General features: G+C 37.9%; 2 protein-coding genes across 2 annotated transcripts; one reads left to right on the plus strand and one right to left on the minus strand.

Moving 5' to 3' along the window:
• Nucleotides 1-417: 417 nt before the first annotated feature.
• LOC117299939 (cyclin-dependent-like kinase 5) lies at nt 418-8,621 on the minus strand. The gene is made up of 7 exons (XM_033783552.1): nt 8,524-8,621; nt 7,613-7,701; nt 6,821-7,006; nt 5,882-5,977; nt 5,315-5,486; nt 4,877-5,007; nt 418-4,279 (listed from the first exon to the last, which is right to left on the minus strand). Exons 1-7 carry the CDS (start codon nt 8,558-8,560, stop codon nt 4,100-4,102), a joined length of 891 nt encoding a protein of 296 aa, XP_033639443.1. The 5' UTR covers nt 8,561-8,621; the 3' UTR covers nt 418-4,099.
• A 1,784-nt stretch (nt 8,622-10,405) lies between these two features.
• On the plus strand, nt 10,406-22,060 carry LOC117299786 (protein disulfide-isomerase A4-like). Its single transcript, XM_033783300.1, has 10 exons — nt 10,406-10,580; nt 12,427-12,595; nt 13,343-13,548; nt 15,413-15,551; nt 16,062-16,267; nt 16,770-16,931; nt 17,684-17,832; nt 18,616-18,772; nt 19,285-19,527; nt 20,788-22,060. Exons 1-10 carry the CDS (start codon nt 10,478-10,480, stop codon nt 21,201-21,203), a joined length of 1,950 nt encoding a protein of 649 aa, XP_033639191.1. The 5' UTR covers nt 10,406-10,477; the 3' UTR covers nt 21,204-22,060.
• Nucleotides 22,061-24,123: the final 2,063 nt, after the last annotated feature.

A 24,123-nucleotide genomic window follows, 5' to 3' on the forward strand; every position in this document is an offset into this window, starting at 1 on the left:
GGGATGTTTCGCAGATTGTGCATTCCAATTGCAGACATTCTTTCTGTGTGGACATAACCGCTCGAGACGTTCGGCAATAGAGCATATCTCAAAAACGCTACCACCATTTTAAATGAAATTTCCGCAGGTTAGTTTTATGGTAAATCTACAACTATACCATGCTATATGATTGAAACAAACAGGGGTTCCAACTACAAAACGTATACAACCCTTTAAATGTGAAAGAGAAAAACTTTTATCTACATCCACTGGCAATTCATTTCAAAGTGAAATTTGTACATGGTTTTAATACATAATGTATAGGAGTTGTTATAATCAAGGAATTTATTTAGCTTACATTTCAAATAGAGCCCTGACATTCCGCATAATGGTAACCCGACTTTTATACTTTACTATGTTAGACTTTACTAGTGAGGATTAAAGACCTTTTTATAGTAATACTTTACTGGTAAGACATTAACTGTTAGATTATATATCCGACTTCTGATAAAAGTCTGACATTTCCCATCTCTGGCAGTACCAACCCACCAGTATCCACATTAGACCAAATAAATCACAAGTAAAAAAAAAAGGGGGGGGGTCAGTCATAACTATAATACTTCAGTCTCTACACGAGGCACGTTTATAAACGTTCTTTTTGTTTTAACCGAACATAAATTAGCAACGATTAAACAGATGGACTTGAAGCCCTGTGAGGGTCATAAAGGGCAGACAGTGCAAGCTGAACAGCCGGTTATTTATACTGCATCCTGCCCATGAACATCCTCTTATGGATGGGACTCTAAACTAATTGCCACTTTGAAGATGAGTGACAGTCCAGGACAGAACAAAATCCTTGGGAGAAAATTTCAGCCTGGATTAGTCTTGATTAACCTTGACATTTAGGCTGAACTATCCAGTCTTGAAACGTCAAGGGCACCTATGCGTTTTCTCCTTGGGTTAAGGGTACCTCTGTAATGAAAATTGTCCAAAATTTCATTGGCAAATTTCAAGGGGCACCGAGGCAATGACTAGGGGTAATGGAGGCAACAGCCTAAGTTTCTTCCGAGAGAAGCATCAAGCTTGACATCCAAATTACTCTGAGAGGGTGCAGAACAAGGGGCCAATTTTGAATGCGTACTAATTTGCTAAGCAGATTCTGGATAGGACTAAATTAGCAGGGAACCAGCCTCAACCAGGTTACACGACTATGGCATGTTGGCTGGTAACCATTATCTGGTAAGCAATTTTACTTTGTGCGATGCTAACATCTTTGGTATGAAATTCAGACCCAGTGGTCTGGAGGTATCATGATAGTTGCCTTTGCTGTCCACAAAGCATCATAGTTGATCTAATAAAATTGATAACTCAATAATTCTCTGTAATACAGTAAATTAAATGGCATCTCCTGACACCCTGACACCTGTAACATCAAAGTAAAATAAAATAATAGGAAATTAAAATAAAACAAAATGATGAATAAACCAAAACTTAAAATACAAATAAAAACCAAAACTAAAAAAAGAAATCTGTTAAATAAAATTAAATAATGAACGGCGGTGCTCAATCACATAATTATCATTTGCAACCATAAAATAACACATTAATCAAAATCATGGACAAAATCATCGATTAATGAACAGTTATGACAAATCAAAACAGAACAAAACAAAACCACAGTCACATTTCCGATCAACAGGAAGCATTACACGTTTTCCCTAAACAGTTTCACCAGACCATATTTCCCTTTTGGTTCCAACACACGTACACACAAAAAAAAACTTTTAAAATATTGCACTTGTACTTTAACGATAGGAAACTTCCACAATATAAAACCTATGGAAGTTCCTGTTAGAGGGATGTACAGTTTTCCTTTAAAAAAATTTATGGTGCCAGCTCGTGGTTCATTTAAAGTTTCCGCTGTTTAGGAACCGAAACTGAGTTCGCTGGGCGTGACTTGAACAGAGAGTCTTCTGTGTAGAAACTTGAACCCACTTCATGTATGGATGATACCCCGTGTGCCAGTGTGTACCATTCTGTACCATTTGAACTAAGACTCTGCTAAGATCAAAACGACAGGCCATTAACTATCTGTTGGCATTTATACCATAGGTCCTTTTGGTTGGTAAGCAGTTTGCAACAGCTAACTCTATTTTCTCATTTGAACTAACTAAACCATTTTAACTGATACGGAGATGTGCTACTTGATATTCCCCCCTTGGTAGATAGACTAGAAGAACTATAAGCCTGATTAAAAAAAATTACCCATTTCATGTTTGGATGACACCCTGGTATAAACCAATCCGACAAAACAAAATTGGTATCCCCTCTATTGAAAACTACCAACTGCGGTGTCTTTTTGTGCACAATCTAGGCATTGAAGACACCGCAGCAAAAAGGCGCGTGGTGCTAAACACTTGCGCGCCTGGTGCACGTCGGATTAGTCTATAAGCAGGTCTTGAATTTCATCTTTGAAAGGGCAAGGCCATTTTGATATTGCAAAGGGCACTTCCATTGGAAAATCTGAAAATCTATGGAAAACTTGGCATCAAGGCCGAAACCATGGTCTTTAACTCTTGAATTTACCCTCCACTCCAACTTGAGTTTTTTGAAGACACAAATCTTTCTCACAATCTTAAAGGACAGAACAACTTGGTGCATGTTACCATCAGCCACAATTGTGCACTGACCTAATTTTTGCATTCCTGAAGGGACCTAAAGAGCGGTTCTGCTACTCTATCCCATTTTATCTGATGTAGTTGAAACATTCTTTTCAAAAGTGCTTATCGTTTTGTACCCATCTGTTTCGTTGAAACCCTAAACTTCTGTTTTTGAAACTAAAAATAGTTTAGAGTCTTTATCTCGAAATATTATTAGTCAGTGAAATTTTGTTATAGGATAATATTTCACAAACTGAGATATTGTGAAATTCCAACATAAGTTTTTTTGTCAACAGTTTGTCTATTGTGTTAAAGTAGTGAATGAGAAACAGACAACACCTATGTCTCTGCCGAATTGACAACTTTGGCCATACTAGCTCCTGAATTTCATTGGTTAAACTCTGACGGTCGCTGGTGCCCACTTACACTTAGACAAAATGATGTGCATAAGAGGGAAGGTTACCAATCAAGGTCATAGGTGAAAAACCCTAAAACTAATGGCTGGTATTCAGTGTCTTGTACAAAAGCAAGCTTACTAGTAGCACATGACAATGGTGCTACATATCTTGGAAAGGGACAAAAATAGATGAATATCTAAAAAATGTTATAGTAAATGTTTACATCTTTACAACTTTACAAGTGTATACTGGAAAACATCACTCTTTACAGCTTTTTTACTGCATTTGGCAATGATAGTCAATAGCACACAAGTTAAACAAATTGCTGTCCAAGTCTTCATCTTCCAAACTTCAAGTCCAAACCTGTGGACTCCTGTGAAATTTGTATGGCCTAGAGAAAAGTCTGGTAGATATTTTAATTATTCAAACCTTACCCCTTGGTTGTGCTTAAAAAAAAATGTTGTAACTCCATTGGAATTTAAGAGCAAGGATCAGATTTGACGTATGTGAAAATTCTAGACCCAGAACCTCACAGATGTTACAATTCAGGTGATTTATAGTCTCTGTGGTGCATCACCGGAAATACAAAACTACAACTTACATGGACTATTACTTTCTCCCTTTCGGTGGCTGCTTAACACTTTTCAAGAAAATCTGAAGGTTCCAGGACATTTTGAGAAAATCCTGAAACCAAGACAAATTCTGAAAAAGCTTAACAACAGTGCTGGGTAACACAACATCCATGCCTGTGTACACATATCGAGCAACTGGTACTATGTTTTCAGGCTTAATACTTCATTCTTCAAAGGGCAAGACAGTTTTTCTCGTACTAAATGGCACTTCCATGAGTGAAATTATATTTTGTACGTAAAATTTCCATTGGGGCACCAAGGGAATGCTAAGTGGCATTGAAGCCTTTGTTGCCTCCATGAAGTATTCGTCCTGTGTTTTGTTCAATACCTGAAACAGTTACGCAGTAAAGCATCCAATAAAACCCGCGCTTAGATTTTAGAGGTGGTTATTAGGGTAAACACTTTTCATAGTTTTTTTGTTTATTGTTTTTTACATTGCCTTTAGAGCTGGGTTGAGATCTCCAAAGTAGCTGTGTATGAGACCTTCCTCAGCCGACATGCGCAGTGAGGGGTTACAGATGAGCAGACGCTGTAGGAGGTCACGACCCTTGGCTGAGAGTCCAGGGACCACTGATGAGAGAGGAGTACTGACATGGTAGATCGGGTAAGGCTGCAATTCAAATAAAAGATCGATGTTACTAACCGAGAAACTCTTCCCTACTGTTCTACAGTTGTATTTTTAAAGGCAGGGTGCACTTTGTGTACGTTTTAAAGACCAGTATCCTCACCTGTATGAAACAACAAATCTGTGAAATTTTTTGCTCAGTTAGTCATCAAAGTTGCATGGAAATAGGGGGGGGGACGTGAACCACCCTGATACATAGATGTGTGTGCTCTCCGATGTTCGAGAAAGGGCTTCAGGTCCAAAGTCTTTCTTAGATTCAGACAAATGCACAACATCACTCTCTTGCAGCAGAAACTCAAAACACATTTGTTCTTGCTTGCTTTCCAACATCTTGACAAAACTTGACCGGCGCCTTTGAATGTTTTTCTTTTTCAGTAAAGTGTGCCTTATAAATGCTGTAGTTTATTATTATTATTATTATATTACTTTACAACCATAGAGGGCTTGGCCCCTGGTCATGGCATTGCTGCCCCTACAAAAGTTTCCCCTATACTGTAAGATTTTCCCATGGAATTACCCTTAGCAAAACCAAAATGGCCTAGCCCTCTCCAAGATGAAATGTCAGGCCCGGTGTACACTTACCTTAAAGTCTGGTAGCTTTGAGATACCTGGCCAGGTATCCTCGGTGGGTGTGCCTAACAACTTGAAGATCCTCTTCAGCTGATCTTCAACATCATTCCCTGGGAACAGAGGGCGTCCCGCATTGGCCATCTCTAAAAAGATACACAAATGTCAAAGACTATGAGAACCAAGACCAATGCATAAACTGAGTTTGGAGTTGAAGCCAAAGCCTTCTTGAGTTATCGCTCAGACAATGAATGTACACGCACACAGAAAGACAAGGCACGAACTATATGCCCCTTCGGAGCGTAACAATAACAATGGAACTATCAAACTAATATTGACAAAGTAGGGACCTTCACCACTCCTATGAAGCTCAGTGCTCTATCAAGTTTGAAGTACCTGCAAGCCACTATGATGGCATTCCAATAATTGTCAGTATCTAAACTAGTCACCCACCTGCAAATATACATCCCGCTGACCACATGTCAATGGACGTTGTGTAAATTCTGGCCCCGAACAGCACATCAGGTGGTCTGTACCACAGGGTCACTACCTCTGCTGAAAAACACCTCACTGGAATGCCAAACGCCCTCGCCAGGCCAAAATCAGCCAGTTTCAATTCACCATTCTGAAATAAACGAAGTGGAATACAACTTATGTGGCTACCTTTTTTAAGTATTCATGACGGGTAAGGTTGGCGTAGTGGTGTCTTTCTTTTGCCTTACACCTCTAGGACCCCTATTCAAATCCACTGGGGGCACTATTTGGATTGGGTTTCAGTCCCTGACTGCATGGGTCAGTTTCCTGGAACAGTTATCTTTGGTTTTCCTCCGCGTCTAAAACTTACCTTCTTTATTGTCTTCTCCCCTCGTCCAGAGGCTAAACAGACTTTTACGAGAATTATCATAGATGGAGAATTCAAATTGATGTTCAGTGATTGTTTTCTTAGATCATCACTTTCAACCAGTTTGTATCCTTTGGCCATTTTGTTGCGATGTCAGAATTCAGTATTTTATTACTCACCTTGTTGATGAGAAGGTTTTGTGGCTTAAGATCCCTGTGGAGTATATTCTGACTATGACAGAATGCAAGGCCTCGCAACAACTGAAACATGAAAGACTGAAAACACAAACAATAATAAATCAGAGATCTTAAAAACAATTATTTTAAAAAGTGGATCTGCTCAAAGGCTAAGCTTGCTGTTTTTGTTCTTTAACCAGTTCCAGTGAACTACATGTAACGAAATAGTCAAAAATTCTAACATGGACCATTGCTTGTTAAACCCGTGTTTGAAAGTTTAAAAAGTCAACATAATCCAATCTTTGTCGCTAGACCTCTACTCTGGAATGGCAAAGGTCATGGGTTGGAGTCCCTGCTGAGTAATAAACCTGGGTTTTTTTCCCCAGGACTCTTAACATAATAATAATAATAGTAATAGACTGTTTTTATATAGCGCTTTTCACGCACGAGGGGTGTCTCAAATGCTTCCGACATATTACCCCTGGTCACTAGGCCTTAAATCATTCCTTGAACCATCTCAGCTCCCTGGAGAGTATACAGCCTGTGCGCAATATATGCGCTACCTGGCTAAACCAATCACAAGAACCATCTCTGCCCTCGCAGGTACCCATTTACCCCTGGGTGGAGAGAAGCAATTTTAGTTAAGTGTCTTGCTCAGGGACACAAGTGTCACGACCTGGATTCGAACCCACACTCTGCTGTACAGAAGCATCAGAGCTTGAGTTCGGTGCTCTTATCCACTCGGCCACGACACCCCATACATTAGTGTAAGGAAGGGGATTAAAACAAAAATTGTCTATCCCGGATGCGTATTACCTGTGTGTGAATACTTGCACATAATGACTAATGGACCACTGAGACTGAGCATTTGGCTCTAAATTAATGGATAAAAAACTCTCATCTCAAAATAACACCACTGTAAACCAATCCAGTTATACCCACCTTTACAACGTCAGGATCGATCTCCCCGTTGCAAGCATCAAAATACTTCTTGAGGTCCTGATCACAGCACTCAAACACCAACGTCAGTCGTCGGTTACAGTGCAACACGTCATGAAGGTGGACTATATTCCTGTGTTTTAGTTCCTTCAGCAGGCAGATTTCTCTCAGAGCTGAACTTGGGACGCCCTGGAATTGAATATTGAAATAAAACAATGATCACTATCTGAAACTGTAAATAAGGGTTAGATTGGACCAGTGAGTCATGGCAATACTCATTAGTTGATTGAGTTGGGTCATGCCATTCTTTAGTGAAGCTACATAAAGTTGAAACTGGTTCAAAAGTTTGTGATCAGTGTGACAGTATATAGAGTCAAATGTAATGGAGCTATTAAGCAGAAGTAAGCCTGCTTAAATTTCACATAAGCATGGGAATGGGAACAAGCATCTTTTCTTTTTTGTAACTGTATTTTTTTTAAAGTCTTACTCTCAGTAAATCTCTCCTATTTTAGCCGATAATCATTACTTTGTTAGAGATTAGTTGCGATAACTGTAACCCTCCATACTCTGTGACAGTCAAATGGAAGGGTTACAAATATGATTATCACAACTTCATGTAATTAGAGATCTATTTAGTTGGTGATTGTAAATGTAATTGTTTTAGTATAAAATTACAAATTATGTAATTCTTTCAGTATAAATCTCTCAAATTTATTGACTTTTTTTAGTCGATTATCATTAAATTTGTTAAAGATTTGGTGATACTGAATGAAAATGTATTTTTATTGTACATACCTCGTCGTCATCATCAAGCCTCACTCTCTTCAGAGCAACTATTTCTTGAGTTTCCTTATTTTTAGCTTTGAAAACAGTTCCGTAAGTACCTGAAATAACACACAAAAATAGGGCTTATTTGGGACTGCACAAAGTATCATTTTCTTTAAAGCTACAGGCCCTGACTGAGGGTAAATGTTTGTCAGCATATTTATATTTTTAATTATCACTTAGGTTGTAGTTACTTTTACAATTGTATTAAGTTGCAACATGAAAAACACAATTATTTTATAATTAAAAACATTGTCCACAATCACCAATCAAGGCTCCACACTAAACTGAATCAAATTTATATAGAAATATAGGCTATGTCATTAATCAAGGCTCAACACTTAATTTTTGTGTTGAGCCTTGATATTTTAATTGGTGAAATGTAATTAAATTATTAATTAAATATTGATTGACGAGATGACTTTTTTTATAAAATTTTTCTTTTTATGTTAAACATTTAAATGTTTGACTTTTTGAGTGAAAAAGTAGGACCTACAATTTTTTACATTCATTAAAATTATAAATAAATAATTATTCAAACATTCACGAAATCGCAAATATCAGAACGAACATAAAGCCGGTCCACATATCCAGCCATAATAATGAGAAGTGCGTGTGTGTGTGTGTGACCATAGATTTTAGAAAGAACTTTAATTTCTCTTCTCTATATCCTATATGATGGTGTGACGCATCAATTTGTACAGCACTGCAGTGCAGCAGCCGGGAAGTGAAGTTGTCCGTAAACTGGACACCAAATTAAATCACGGCTGTACACCGATTTCTCGAGAAAATTATCAACCCAAAATGGCCCATAGTAAATCTACACAATGTTCCTGTTTTAATTTGCCGATGATCAGTTTTTATGAGTGTTTAATTCCTACCTTCGCCGATTTTCTCCAGTCTCTCGAATTTCTGCATTTTTTTCTCGTTTTGACGGATTCGCCGCCACTACCGGTTTAGCAGTAGAAAGGATGCAGTCTTGGGTGTTTGGGGGCGGAGTTTACCTCTCTAAATAGTTTGTTTGTCCCAACAAATAACCTTGGATTTTACGTAAACCGTAATTGAGATTATTATTCGAAAATTGTTAACTGTGAGTAGCTGTTACTCAAAATCGTGGGTTAGTGGAGGTATACCTCCTTGTATCACCCCCCCCCCCCCCCCCCCAATTTGTTATCTGTGACCTCACAATCCATGCACTAAAAGAATAATGCTAGGGTTGGAGTCTTGTGTTATTTTACAATCAGTGAGGCTGAAATCGTACTGCGTTAACAGGCAGGCACCTTGTTCCTCGGTGATGTACAAATAAGATATTGAGAAGCTGTATATTTACGCGTCACCCATTCGGTAAAGTATAAGACGTTTACACGGGTACGGCCTGACAGTCTGAGGCCGTGTCCGAAACGGCGACTTCGGCTACAGCTACGGCTAGATCGCGCGCGTCTGCCTATTCTTCAACACTGGTAGACGCGCTGATCTAGACGTAGCTGTAGCCGAAGTCGTCGTTTCGGACACGGCCTAACACTGACAGCGTGAGAAAAGTCACGGCACAAGCGATTACATAATCGTGCGCTATTTTTAGCACAACCCTGGAATGAATCATCAATACATATCAAATTAGTTCTATCTCGGTAACAATCAGAAAAGAATCTGACGTAAAACATAAGGGATTACTTTTGTGTTTTATTCACGTTTAATGTGTAAGATTCAGAGCCAAAATTATGACTAATAGTACCTCATGATCGAACAAAAAAGAAATAATTGGTCACCAACAATGAAATTCCCCATGGCAAGTTCCTCCATAAATGATCCAATTATTGCTAGAACTTTGGAAGTAGTATGGGATTGCGATGACACATTATCGAAGGAATAAATTGAATATTGATGTGACAGATTCTGAATTTTAATTTTTACCGCCAAGGTCTAAAAATGCTCGTGTGGATGTCGCAAGCTGCACACTACTGGCCCACCCCTTTCAGTCGTCGTTTCGAATAATTATCTGATGAACAGTGGGAGGGAGCTGTGTTATCCAATCATCGCACATCACACAACATATAAATTTACCCAGTCAAATATATTCAAATTAATTTTATTTCAATTAATCTTCATTTGATCCCCAACAAGGTAATTCCAATGCTTTCATACAATGACATTTTAAACTCTTTGGACGGTGGTTCATGTAGAATAAATCACTTGTAATTTTGGCCCCGAAAGGATTGAGCCGCCTCGTGAAAGACTTATTGGTTCTTATTTTTTAGGACATGACTTTGCAGAACATTTAGATTCAAAAGCCGAAATCGGAACAGTTAATTTGTTTAATTGCGTTTGTAATCCTAAAACACGTGGCTTAATAAACACGCTGAAATAATGACACGTTTCAAATGTCGATTTTCTCGCTTGAATCGGCCTGAATTTACCTGGACGTAGGTAACTTAGCAATCGTATAAATGTTACAGGGCACCAGACTTTACAGCCATAAAATAGTCCCGGCACTTCTGTAGCAGACGACAGTGGTCTTTAACAAGACATGGCAAAAGCTGATTGGCTGAGTGTACAACAAGTGTAATTAATCCGCCAGTAAGTAAATCAATTTTCCACCTATTAATAACTTATTGTATGTATTTTATTAGGTAGAGAATACCTTAAATTAGTGTTTTGAACATAATTGCTGTATAATATCTTGATATAAAGTGCAATTTTTAACCAAAATACAGATTTATGTTTTTGCGCGTATATATTTTGGAAATAATAATTGGATGTTATGAGGCCAGTGATACATCTACAAAAAGTACACACAAGAGTTCGGAAGTGTGGTGAATTTTGTCGTTCTTTTTGACGATGGCGCCCAAAAATGTCTGGTTTTTGGCAGCCCTTCTTGGGCTGGTAGTTGTCTTTTCTCCGTCTGTTTTATCTGAAGGGGAGGACGTGAAGACAGAAGCAGGTAAATTTGTACTTTTTGGATTGTTTGTGGTGACGTGTGTTTTGATTATTATTGGTATTTGATGTTGCATCTATTTCGGGATAAAATGTGGGATGCTCCTTTCTTTATCTATCTATTTATATTTATAATTTATAATTAATGATACATGTAGATTAGAATGTTCATATTTGATGAGAAATTAATAATGTAGTTTCGCGTTTGGAGTTCTGCTCAGTGAGCGTTTTATTCATTTTTGTTTCGGCATCGATGCAAAGCCAAAGCAAAGTTTGTACTGTAGATTAGAGTAGGCGTGTAGCCTTTTTGTAGGCCCCTAGGGCTAGGTCTAAAAAACTATAGTTGCGATAACGTAACCCTCCTCCCGACGGCCGCCAGGCTGGAGGGTTACGAGATTGTTACGAGTGGAAACGGTTGATCTGACACAAATTCTGAGGGTACGAACTTATCGGCAATGTCTAATGCAGCCTGCCATAATACTCAAAACACCATTGAGGAAATATTTCGTGGCAATGCGTAGGGTGCATTGTGTAGCCCGGCAACTGTGCACACATATGTGCGGTCATCACATGCATAGGCCTATAGGACAATGCACTGTACATGATTGTGAGTGAGTACACCATGTACATGTACATATACATGTACATGCACGTGTACTGTTGAACTACACGTCACACACGTAGAGCCGAAGCTCCGCCCCACGCAGGTTCAACATTTGAACCTGTGAGTTTCACTCCGGTTCGGGTAAGTTTTTGTCAATTTTTCTTCAAAATATTTCCTCAATGGTGTTTTGAGTATTATGGCAGGCTGCATTAGACATTGCGGATTAAGTTCGTACCCTCAGAATTTGTGTCATGATTTTTGAAAGTGGTAAAAATCGGGAAGGACCGTCGGGAAGGAGGGTTACGTTATCGCAACTAAAAAAACTTTAAGGCTAAATAATCGGTTTTTCGCTATTCTATCGTGACCCAGACGTCCGATCGATCTCAAACTTCTACAGGTTTGTCAGTTTATTACACTGCCAGCAACTTTTTTGCTAGCAAAACCAATTCTGTAATTGTTCCTTTAAATATTAATTATTATTCATTTAATTAAAATTAATATTAATAACAATTAACTTTTAATTTAATTGAAAGGATTAAAAAACACTAATAAATAAAATAAAATTAGTTAACAAATATTAATATGGTATTAATAATAATAAGCAAGATAAAAAAATTAATTTTCTGGGTTATTTATCTACACAACAATGTATTTTAGTAATGTTTTACTTACATAGTAATGTTTTACTTACATTGTAGTCTTTGACTCTATATTAAAGGCAGTGGACACTATTGGTAATTACTCAAAATAATTATTAGCATAAAACCTTTCTTGGTGACGAGTAATGGGGAGAGGTTGATGGTATAAAACATTGTGAGAAACGGCTCCTTCTAAAGTGCCATAGTTTTCGAGAAAGAAGTAATTTTCCACGAATTTGATTTCGAGACCTCAGATTTAGAACTTGAGGTCTCGAAATCAACCATCTAAACGCACACAATTTCGTGTGAAACAGGTGTGTTTTCCTTTCATAGTTATCTCGCAACTTCGACGACCGATTGAGCTCAAATTTTCACAGGTTTATTTTTTTATGCATATGTTGAGATACACCATCTGTAAAGGCTAGACTTTGACAATAACCAATAGTGTCCACTGCCTTTAATATTAGAACGTTTGTATTAAAAACGAAGTTGAATATTGTGTCATGACTCATGTCTGCTACATTTGCGTTTTTGTATACTTTTGTAAATACAATTCTATGTCTGATGACAATTATTCTAAATTTCTGTTTTTCTTGTTATGTGTCTGCAAGATGGTGATGATGAGATCTTCACAATAGGTGATGACCTTATAGTGGACATGGCTGATGAGGAGGCCCCAAAGGTTGAGGAAGAAGATGGGGTCCTTGTTCTCACCATGGATAACTTTGATAGCGTGGTCATGGAGGAAGACATCATACTGGTGGAATTCTACGCACCATGGTAGGTTGTTTTTGTCTGGTGTTGTTTTTGTTTAGATGATCTTTCGTCAAGGTAACTCGACAAACTACCATAAAGGGATTAGACACTAAGCTGGCAACAGCCAATCTCTCTCATACATGTACAAACATTGGTTTAACGTCTATGATAATGAATTGCACAAATCAATCAATTGTGATTCAGTAACTACTTTGTGTAGAAGGTATAACTTATTATAGTCATTGTAAAATCAGTGGTTGGCTTGGGGGATTCGAACCCCCTACCTTGTAATTGCAAGTCCTGCAGTCTAACCACTGGACCACTGTGGCCTTTTGTAGTGTCCATCTCTACATATCCCTTTTTCAAAGCGTTTCCCAACCTTGTAATTGCAAGTCCTGCAGTCTAACCACTGGACCACTGTGGCCTTTTGTAGTGTCCATCTCTACATATACCTTTTTTAAAGCGTTTCTGTGATCAGCTTCAGTGGAAATAACTAACAAGTTTGGTCTATTTTGGATGTGATTGTTGTAACCCTCAATTCTTAATATCCATCAGGAGGATCAAGGGTTGTGACTGTTGGGGGGGAATCCATTGTTACATTTAGCAGCTGTTCAGGCCCATGAAAAACAGGATCCTTTTTGCAAAGCACTCTTAGCCTTGCTAAGTTGACAAATGCCGGCGCTATACAAATTCACATTATTGTTATTACTGCTAAGTTACATTAGTGTCTCTGTTCATGCTGGATTTAATTTTTATTTTTGTTACTATTAGGTGCGGCCACTGCAAGAGTCTAGCCCCAGAGTATGCCAAAGCGGCTAAGACTTTGAAAGATGGCACACCACCCGTTCCTCTAGCCAAAGTGGACGCTACTGCTCATCCTGACCTCGGTAGCAGGTATGAAGTACAGGGCTACCCAACGCTCAAAGTATTCAGAAAAGGAGAAGCGTTTGATTACGAAGGACCTAGAGAAGAGGGAGGTATGTGATATTGATTGCTTGCCTCAAATCCTACAGAGGTATTCCTCTGGTTTTGAGGAAGTTTAACCCTTCTACTCTTAGTATCATTTTCCAGCAAGTATGATCAACGATTTGAAGCTGTCAACTGCCCGGGTTATTTAAGGGGAAACAACTCTTCACAGAACCAACTGTGTGTGCTGCATTGACCACATGGTGTCATATTGCAGGCTGGCATAGTTTATCATTCAAAACCAAAGTGGCTGATATTAAATGATCTGATAGTAGGAGGGTTGACTGTTCCATCACTACGTACTTATATGATGACAAAAAATGTGACCCGCTCTGACGGAATGAGGAATGTCTAGTAAAGTTTCATTTCGTGTAATTTGACACCGAACATAATCATAACAAACAATTAATGAAAATTATTGAATTTTTTAATTTTTTTATTACTACACTTTTAGGTTGCCTAAATCTTGATTAAACTTAGTATGGTCTTACCTTTTCGTCAAAAGATTACTAAAGATGTAAAAACAGACGATTTCTGAGCCACGTTCTTGACGTAATTATCCAAAAATGTTCCAAATCCCACGGGACAGACAGCGAACATTCATTGAAAACACCAAATTTGGCGAGCGTCGCAAAACTTTTCACACAACTTGCATAGCGCCACCAAGAGTACCATTGGAAAGCCAAAGATTAGAGGTGTCTAAATATAGCCACCAAAAACATGTGTCAACACTGAAAGGGGTTCAAAGGTCACCAAAGGCAAACCCTGTTTTATCAGCGATGACATCTCTCATTCATAAATCCGCGTCGCGAGATTTAGTATGGCTCACAGACCGAGGCGTTGTTTATCCATGCAGCGTGAGAGTCCGATCACCCGACCCGGTCTTGTTGCCATAGCTAGTTGCAGCGCTGGTAATACGACAATGTACACACGAACACTGCGCGGGTACCATGCACAAACTTTGCTACACGTACGACGTATGGAACAGTGGAATGTTTATCGAACGTTGGGAAAACAGTGTCTAATTTCCATCATTGTTTTGTGGTTTTTCAAGGTTGAATTGTTCCAAACCAAAATAATTCTGAATGTTAAAGGAATAATCTTTCAGTTAAACTTCATGCTGGGTGAGAAATTTCGCTAAAATCATGAGAAACATGCACGGGGAAATTGCGAATGTTCCCGGGTCTTCAAGCCGAGTATACCCGTGGGGGTTGATGCTATGCGCTGAGTGACAGCTGTCTTTACAATGTTTTGACTTGACGGAACAAAACTCGCATTTCAAGTTGGAAATATCAACGCAAATTGCTCTAAAATTTCAGGTAAACATTGTCAAACTTATTGGTGAAATTGTCTACACATTATAATCTAACTTCTCGTTGAGTTGTTTGTTCATTTTGGTAATTTTGTTTGCCTGACTACGGGGGGTTAAAAATTGATGTTTTCATTATCGTAAACAAAAATATTAATATTATTTTAATGAGTGTGTGAGACGTCGCGTTTTTTCAAATTAATTTTTATGGAGTTTGTGTTTTCCAAAACGGGTCGTAAAATTAAGCGTCAAGGGCGTCGAAAATTCCACATTGGTTCAGACAGGAAGGTCGTATGATCTTGATTTTTATTTCATTTAAAATATTAAGATTTGCTTGTTTGGAATATTATGAAATATGCAAATGTGAAATTCACTAGACAATCCTCATTTCGTTAGAGCGGGTCACAAATGACATTTTGAAAGCATAAAGAATTTCCAAAGACAAAGTGGTTATATTATAAATGCTTTTACTCATAAAACAGCTGCATGATTGTACATGTCCATTGAACTATGCGTATCAATCACATTAACAGTCGACTGTTTCATGTTCGGTATCATTTCCCCAGGTATTGTCCGCTACATGAAAGCACAGTCTGATCCTAACTGGAAACCACCACCAGAGGCTGTCCTGACTCTGACCACAGAGAACTTTGATGAAACTGTGGACAATGTGGACATCATCCTAGTTGAATTCTACGCCCCTTGGTAAATAAAATCATGTAAAGCGCCGTATTTTTGCCCGCGTGAGGGCGTTCTCAATGGTATTTTTATCACTTCCGTGATTTTTTATTGTTAGTTTTTTTATTTCATGTTTTGACAATTTTGTGTGTCAATAAATGCGGGCTATTGAAAAAAGGCTGTGGGCAATCAAAAATTTTGGTTAACTCACCTGGCAGGTGATTTGAATTTTTTTTAAGGGAAACCCCTGGTTCAGTCACTTTTGTCGTGTCACAGTTTTAAGTTGCTTTAGAGATGGGTTGTAATGACCACTTTAAAGGTCTTATTGTCCAGAATGGATATGATGTCTGTGGTGGTAATGTGTTGCAGTCTTTGATAACTGTTTTGAGTATGAATGTGATACGAATATGTTTGAGAGGGCCTCCACACGGTAAAAAATATGGCGCATTCAGGAAATTTTTGCGAACAAGTTAATAAAGTGGGTTTCTAAAATTCAACTGATATCATCATTAATCGCTGTTCTACCCCTACCTCTAGGTGTGGCCACTGCAAGAAGATGGCTCCAGAGCTTGAAGCAGCAGCTGGTGTCTTGAAAGACGACACACCACCAATTCAGATCGCCAAAGTAGACGCTACTGAGGAGAAAGACTTGGGAACACGCTTTGGCGTGAGCGGTTACCCAACGCTCTTCATCTTCAGGAAGGGAGAAAAGTTTGAATACAATGGTCCACGAGAAAAGAGAGGTAAGATTACTTAATTCTTAATCTTAATCTCTTAATTCCTCATGGGGCATAATGGGACATTTTAGTTGAAGCAATCTTAATCCTGTTCTTGGATTGCGTTATGCCTATCTCCCTCCAAGATTTGTGTTAGAAAGATCTACCAAAATCTTTAGTCTTGTTTATTTCATTTTTCATTCCAGTTGGTTTCTAATGCAAGGCTACATTTTTAATACTATTCTGACCAATCCTGAGCAGCAGCAATTTTCACAAAACATAACGCAAATGCAGAAGTCCACTCGTGTGCAAGATTATTGATGCACAAATTGTGCAACAAGTGCTGCGCAAGATGACGTACCCAGTTGGGTCAACGTTTGTGAAATCGGCGACTGGATTGGTAGTTGTTTCGTGTAGTGTTTGTACAAACTTCAAATGAATTTAATTACAAAATTAACAGACTTTCTTTTCCATGTCAGAAAGGGAAAAAATTACACCAGTTTCTGTAAATTTGTTTCTTAAATCACAGGAATTGTTGACTTCATGAGGAAGCAGGCAGGAGACAGCTCAAAGCTTCTCGCTTCTGCCAAAGATCTCAAAAATTTCCTCCAAGAGGGCCAAGATGATGTTCGCATCGTCGGCTTCTTTAAGACAGAAGAGGAAGGCATGTACAAGACGTACCTCAATGCAGGTGAGATGGGAGAAAAGTTTTTTGGGGCGGTACATTTGTCCCTTTGCCTAATGTTGCTGATAGGGGGATTGACAGGCATTAAACTTCTTTCTGGCAATTGCCTTGGTGCCCCTGGTGCCCCCTTTCAAGTGTACTGTGTCACTTTGCTTTCAATTTGAACTTGTTATTATTGCTGCTACATTTAAAATGTGTTGATGTATTTGTTTGTATAACTATTTTTAAGTGTGCTGAAAATTGAAATGTTGTGTAATTTAAATTGTCTTCAACTTGTTTGTTGTAAATTTAATACTTTTTTCCTTTTTTTTCTCTGCATTTAATTGGTCAATTAATGTTATTATTTTTTAAATATGTTTTGTATTAATTAATGGTTGCACTTACACATTTTAATTTTTTGTTAAACCAGAATAGTATTAATGACAAAAATAATTGAATTTTAATCCTTTTTCAAGTTGAATAAAAAAAAACGAAAATATGCACTAGTTTAAAAGCTGGCTTTCCAGTGAAATGACTGTTAACTTAACTGGTGATGCTGTCTTTTCCCTCGCACAACCTACATGTAGAATCTGGCTTAGTTTAAATTTAGTTTAACATACATGTAGTTATATCTAGATGATTGCTGTGATTGGTTTTTGTTATGCGTCCACATTCCTCCATCTGTTCTTGCGGTCTTACAAATTATCACAAGTATTCAAGATTGATTACACACCTGTTGCAATCCATTAAAAAAAATACATCATTCAATTATCTTTTAGGCAATGATCTAAGAGAGGACTACAGCTTCGGTCACACCTTTGACCACCAGTTGATGAACAAGTACAAGGTCAACCCTAACTCCATCGTTCTGTTCATCCCGGAACGATTCCAGTCAAAGTTTGAACCCAAGAAACACGTCCTCACCAAGGTAACTTAGAGTTTCGATATGTAACTTAGCATCCTCCAAGGACTCCACTGCGCATCTTCAGCTATGTTTGTTTTGCTTCTAGCTGGTCCTGATTTTGTCATTATTTCTTGGGCATTGTCTCTATAATTAGCTCATTACCGGTGCATTTTGCATGTTGTCTTTGCTTTCCACCACTAAAATACTTCACATTTTCCAAAGTTGTTGTGGGTGTTTACATGTATATGTTTTTCTTAATAGTTATTTGATATTTCATCATATTTATGTGATATATTGCTGGTGCCTTTATTATATTTTTACTGACTGTAACATTAAACTTTACATTCGGCTTTTAGCTGCTGTATTGCAGTATTTTAATGAACCATTAAAGACACTGGACACTGTTGGTTTTGTCAAAGACCAGTCTTCTCACTTGGTGTATCTTAACATATGCATAAAATAACAAACCTGTGAAAATTTGAGCTTGATTGGTCGTCTGAGTTGCGAGATAGCTATGAACGAAAAAAACACCCTTGTCACATGAAATTGTGTGTTTTCAGATGCTTGATTTCGAGACCTCAAATTCTAAACTTGAGGTATCAAAATCAAATTCGTGGAAAATTACTTCTTTCTCGAAAACTACGTCATTTCAGAGGGAGCCGTTTCTCACAATGTTTTATACTATCAACCTGTCCCCATTACTTGTTACCAAGTAAGGTTTTGTGCTATTAATTATTTTGAGTAATTACCAACACTGTCCACTGCCTTTAATAAATAATAATATCTTTGCCACCCTCTCCCCTCCAGGAAGATGCAACTGCTGCTGATATCCAGAGCTTCTATTCTGCTCACAACATTCCCCTTGTGGGTCAGATGACTAAGGGCAATATGCAAAAACGCTACAAGGGTAGACCACTTCTGGTGGCTTACTACGATGTGGACTGGAGTTTTGATAATAGAATCGGTTAGTACAACTTTTAGGATTTCTTTTACAAACGGGTATTCCTTTGACCAGCTCTGTCAGTGCCTGCTTTTTGAGGGGTTTTCAGAAATCTATATATTAAGAAATAAGTCCTTCTCACCAACATGACCAAACAAAGTGCATCTTAATGATTTGTGTTGCTTAACCGAAGCCAATCATATTTCCGGAGTGATAATGCCCTCTCTTGATAACATGTAGATTATTGGTCATACATGTATGATTTATCTTTTGAGAACATAATATATAGATTGGACATGTACAACCTTGGCACCCAGAGGTTGAATGGTCCATCCAATTATTATACTTATGATTTTTGTTATTGTGCTACTCATTTTCCAGGGAGTTAACTAACCATCTGAAACTATTCAACTACAGACGTGAACTTTTTTAAATCATTCACCACATGACATCATATTGCAGACTTACACCACTAAACAAGCAGTCAAAACCACAGTGGACAATATTAAAATCATAATTTACTTTCTGCATTACAGCCACTGAACGCTGGCGTCAGATAGTCCTTGCCGTAGCCAAAGACAAGGAGTTCAAGGACGTTACTTTCGCCGTTGCTCAGGAAGAGGAGTTCACCGATCAGATGAAGGAGCTCGGGCTGGACGACAGTGGAGAAGAAATCAACATCGGATTGTTTGATTCCAACGGCAGAAAATATAGGATGGATCCTGAAGATGAGTTTGATGAAGATGTACTCAGGGATTTCTTGAAGGCTTGGAGGAAAGGTGAGTGGATGGTTGAGATGGGTAGGGTGATCGGAGGGGATGCTTTTGGGGCTTGACATAGTGGTATGTGGTATAAAACCCTTTGAATTTGTCTTCATGTGCTTTGGTAATCTCAGGAATTCTAACTTTAGGGGGACTTCTGTACAAGAAGAAAAGAGTATTAGTTTGTTTCTTGTTGAAGATGATCTTCCTGTCAAGGGAACTCGGGAAACTCCCACAAGGGGATATACACACCAAGCTGGCAACAGCCAATCTCTCTCATAAAAACATCCATGATTATGATTTGCACAAATCAAGAAATGGTGATTTAGTAGCTGGGTGATAATGTGTGTTAAAGGCAGTGGACACTATTGGTAATTGTCATAGATTAGCCTTCACAGTTTGTGTATCTCAACATATGCATAAAATAACAAACCTGTGAAAATTTGAGCTCAATCGGTCATCGAAGTTGCGAGATAATAATGAACGAAATAAAAACAGATGGTTGATTTCGAGACCTCAATTTCTAAATCTGAGGTCTTGTAATCAAATTCGTGGAAAATGACTTCTTTCTCGAAAACTATGGCCCTTCAGAGGGAGCCTTTTTTCACAATGTTTTATACCATCAACCTCTCCCCATTGCTCGTCAGCAAGAAATGTTTTATGCTAATAATTATTTTGAGTAATTACCAATAGTGTCCACTGCCTTTAAAGTATGGGAACATTTAGGGGCACACCCACTGTTACATATTCTGTTTAGGCATGCTATAAAAAGAAACCTCCTTCTGATGGTTAAGAGCTCTTGGAAAGCCCTAAGGAGGGATTCTTTTTGATTTCTTTGAAGTCTCCAAGAAGGAAGCTTAACCAAGGACTATTCTTCTAGTTGTTAGAAGTTCTTGTTGAGGACACTTTGTATCAGGCATGCAACTCTTCCGCGTTTCCGTGAAGAAAAAAAAAACTTTTTTTTTCTCTTTTTTTTTCAGATTTTTTTTTTAAGCCTAATATATGCCTGGCATTAAGAGTGTACAACTACAATCATGTAAAAATAAGCCTAGTACATGCTAAAAATGCACCTTGGAGCATAATAAACCTCAACATTTTCTAGGGTATCATTGTGGGTATCATGTCCCGTGGCTGCCTCGCTCCGCACTTGCGTTGTGCCTTTGAAAATGTTCCTCTTTTTTTTTCAACGGGCAGTTGCATGCCTGTTGTATACAGATTGAATTATCCCCAAGTAAGAGTTCTAAAGAAATATCTTTATGTTTTAATTCCTTTTCACAGATAAAATCAAGCCAGTCATTAAATCACAGCCTGTCCCGAAAAAACAAGGGCCAGTCATCGTTGTTGTCGGCAAAACCTTCGATAAAATTGTCCTCGATAAGAAAAAGGATGTCATGATCGAGCTGTACGCCCCGTGGTGCGGCCACTGCAAAAAACTCGAGCCGACCTACAAAAAACTTGCCAAGAAGTTCAAAAACAACAAAAATATTGTCATCGCCAAGATGGACGCCACAGCGAACGACACTCCAAGTGATTTCAGCAGTACGGGCTTCCCGACCATCTATTTTGCAAAAGCTGACGATAAAAAGAACCCTTTGAAGTTTGAGGGCGGTGATCGATCACTGGAAACCTTGAGTAAATTTATTGAGGACAACGCTTCCACACTGAAATCAGCAAAAGCCAAGGAAGAACTTTAATGATAAAAGTAATACAACATTTGTATTTTCTATATCTCCCCCTTTCCTTTTTTGTTTTTAATTAGAGCGGTTGAAATTTTATTTCTGGTTATAATTACTTTTGAAAGTACTACAAATTTGTCAAAACCTTTCTTGTCCCATTTTCACCAAGTTTTCTTTAAAAGACTTAGTGATATTCTTGTGTCCAACAGTTTGTGGAACTGCCTGCTTACGTTGCAGAGTACACATAAATGTATGGGAATGCTTCTTTAAACCAAAGTTCCGGGGCAAGGCTGGCAAAAGATACCTGGCACTATCCAAAATATTTCGACATGGGGGAAGGTTGATTAAATTAATTTATCATTTGTTATGCTACACATTCTCCAGCACCATAAAAGTGACTGTATAATCTAATTTATCTATTATTTTTCTTTCCAAACTGTTTTTACTATTTTCCACTCGTTACTATTTTCCACTTTCATACCGTTTTATTTTGTAACGGTTACAGAACTTGCATTGTGATGTAGGTTTCATGACCAAGTTTTGAAACTTAAAAGAATTTCAGCTTTTGACTGAAAACATTAAATGCACAATTTATTATGGATATTTAAAAAATTCCCTCCAAACACATCTGGTGACTGGTGAAAACAAAAATTCTCACAGGTTACAGGTTTACATCGTTCCTTTTTTTGTTAACTCACCAACCAAAGATTCAAAATTTGCTTTTTTTCCCCTTTTCTGTTTGAACATTTACTTCAGGGAATGACAACAAACAATTTTGCACTTGTATGCAAGACACTAACATTCATATTGGTTTTAATTTAGATCTTGATCAGCCTTATTAAATCAGTGTACTTAAACAAAAATTCAAACTGTGATCAGACTTTGTGTTACAGCGTCGTCATTTGAATGTGAGTCAGTCTTTGTTACCTCAAAAGAAAAGGACAAATGCAACCAGAGATTTAAAAAAAATTACATTTATTCCACATATACGCAGAATACAGTATACAAATGAATGAATTGATACAATGCATTTTATATAGTTGTTTAAACACGGGAAGTTATAAGTGGTATACATTGTATGTATGATTTCAATTGGTTGCTCTCAGTGATCCAAGAATTGGATTAGGAGCCATGGTTTCTTCCGTTTTTTTGCCCTTCCAAGAAAACTTGCAATCATAACAATCAGATTATCTGATACTGACCGATAGTCTTCTCACTGGGCAAAAAAGTTGCCTTGCCTCTTTTAATCTGAACGCTAAATGTACTTGGACATCAACTGAATTTGTGCAAAGAGTGATATTTACAGGCTCAAGACCTAAACAGCGCCCTCACTGAAGTTAATGACGACTTGTCATCAGCTGAGAGTTGTGAGTGCACCCAAATTATTTCCATTGGTTCACCTTTGTGATGGCGGTCATTTGAAGGGGTCTATTAAATAATTCAATCTGAAATTGAGGACCTTCCCAATGTGAGGGATAAACACTCCAATTTCATTGCAATAGTTGTGTAAGCTAAGAATGCTTAGTTACGTAGTGTACGCACTAGCTAAACCGTGGAATACGCTTGACGTAAGCATGGAATTCCCTGCTAAGCACAGATTCTTTGCTTACAGTAAGCAGAGCCATAACAGTGGGCCCTATACTAGCACATGTAGCATGATGTGAATGGTATCTCAGTTGAGACTGCCAATACAAATGATGATGATGATTGGTTCATCCTTGTTAATAGCGAGGCAGTTCCGGAGGGAAATTTTAATTTCTATCGGACCATTTTGTAGGGCAACAAGGCATTGACAAGAGGCATGGAGGCAATTGTATCAGGCAGACTGCCTTTGGATGAAATAACCCGTGCTCACAACCGTTACAATGAAACTTGATAATAAAACATTTTTACTTTTTACTGTACAAGATTCATTTATGCGTGTTCTAGAAAAAATTGTATACACCTTGAGAAATTAAATAACCAAAACAACCACAAAAATCATATTTTATCAAATCAATTATAAAATAAATTACACATTAAAGGCATCTAATCAAAATGATTGCTGTAGAAAGGAAAGCTTTTTGGGCAAGTCTGAGGTGATACTAAACATCACTTAGTTATTCACCATTTTTATTTGGAAGGGAACAGTTATACTTATTTAATCGATTAATAGTGTCAAAATGTGCACACAAATGCATTGAAGACATATTTTTTGTGCTTATAATTAATTAGGTAATATGTCTGTGTATACGGTTTAGTGAAATCCAACACCTTAATACCATCAGCCTAAGTAACATTTGCCAGGGTTTCATTTTAAGTGACTTGCCACAGGGCAGCTTCAATTGTCATAAAGATTGTATAAAAAAAAAGGAGACACCCAACGTAACGGCTACTAGACAGGTCAGTTGGTAGTTGAGCACTGCCACATTAGTCTAGAGGTCAAAGATTCAAATCCCACTCTAGTCAAAACATTAACCCACTTGGTTTCCCTTGTGGTTTATTACTTGATATAAAAATGAATAAGTAGTAGATTATTCGATAGTGTTGTAGCTTTAGGACTGGACTAGTGTTCTTGGTATCACTTGGAAGTAGATATTTAACAGGTGTTTTTAGCAAGCATTTTGGCTGGTGTACCAATATTTAGGGAGAATGCTCTGTGTATATTATAGCTTCATAATATCGGACAAGCATGAAGTCTCATTTTATAAAGCCTGCTTAAATCCAGTCCTGCGTTTCAAGCTTTGAGTTTGACTTGGCATTGCTGTTTAAACCCTCATCAAAGTTTAAAAGAAATACTATTGACATAATTGGAATTGCTTCATACACAAATTAACAAGAAAAAAAGCAATAGCAGAATTATTAAGTAGCTTTATAGTTATTATTATACATTGATCAACACATAGAAAAGGGCAGCACAGGATTTGAGTGAAATGGAAAAGTGATTGCGAGGCCTTCC

The sequence above is a fragment of the Asterias rubens genome, chromosome 15 (genome assembly GCF_902459465.1).
Source record: "Asterias rubens chromosome 15, eAstRub1.3, whole genome shotgun sequence".
In the NCBI taxonomy this organism is placed as follows: Eukaryota; Metazoa; Echinodermata; class Asteroidea; order Forcipulatida; family Asteriidae; genus Asterias; species Asterias rubens.

Excerpts from the sequence above, each read along its gene's own strand:
- LOC117299939 (XM_033783552.1), bottom strand. The coding sequence starts at position 8,560 with ATGCAGAAATTCGAGAGACTGGAGAAAATCGGCGAAG. Across the intron at positions 7,702-8,523 it reads ACTGGAGAAAATCGGCGAAG|GTACTTACGGAACTGTTTTC; the intron begins GTAGGAATTAAA and ends GTGTTATTTCAG. Across the intron at positions 4,280-4,876 it reads CAAAGCTACCAGACTTTAAG|CCTTACCCGATCTACCATGT; the intron begins GTAAGTGTACAC and ends TTTGAATTGCAG.
- LOC117299786 (XM_033783300.1), top strand. The coding sequence starts at position 10,478 with ATGGCGCCCAAAAATGTCTGGTTTTTGGCAGCCCTTCTTGGGCTGGTA. Across the intron at positions 12,596-13,342 it reads GTGGAATTCTACGCACCATG|GTGCGGCCACTGCAAGAGTC; the intron begins GTAGGTTGTTTT and ends TGTTACTATTAG. Across the intron at positions 18,773-19,284 it reads GAGTTTTGATAATAGAATCG|CCACTGAACGCTGGCGTCAG; the intron begins GTTAGTACAACT and ends TCTGCATTACAG.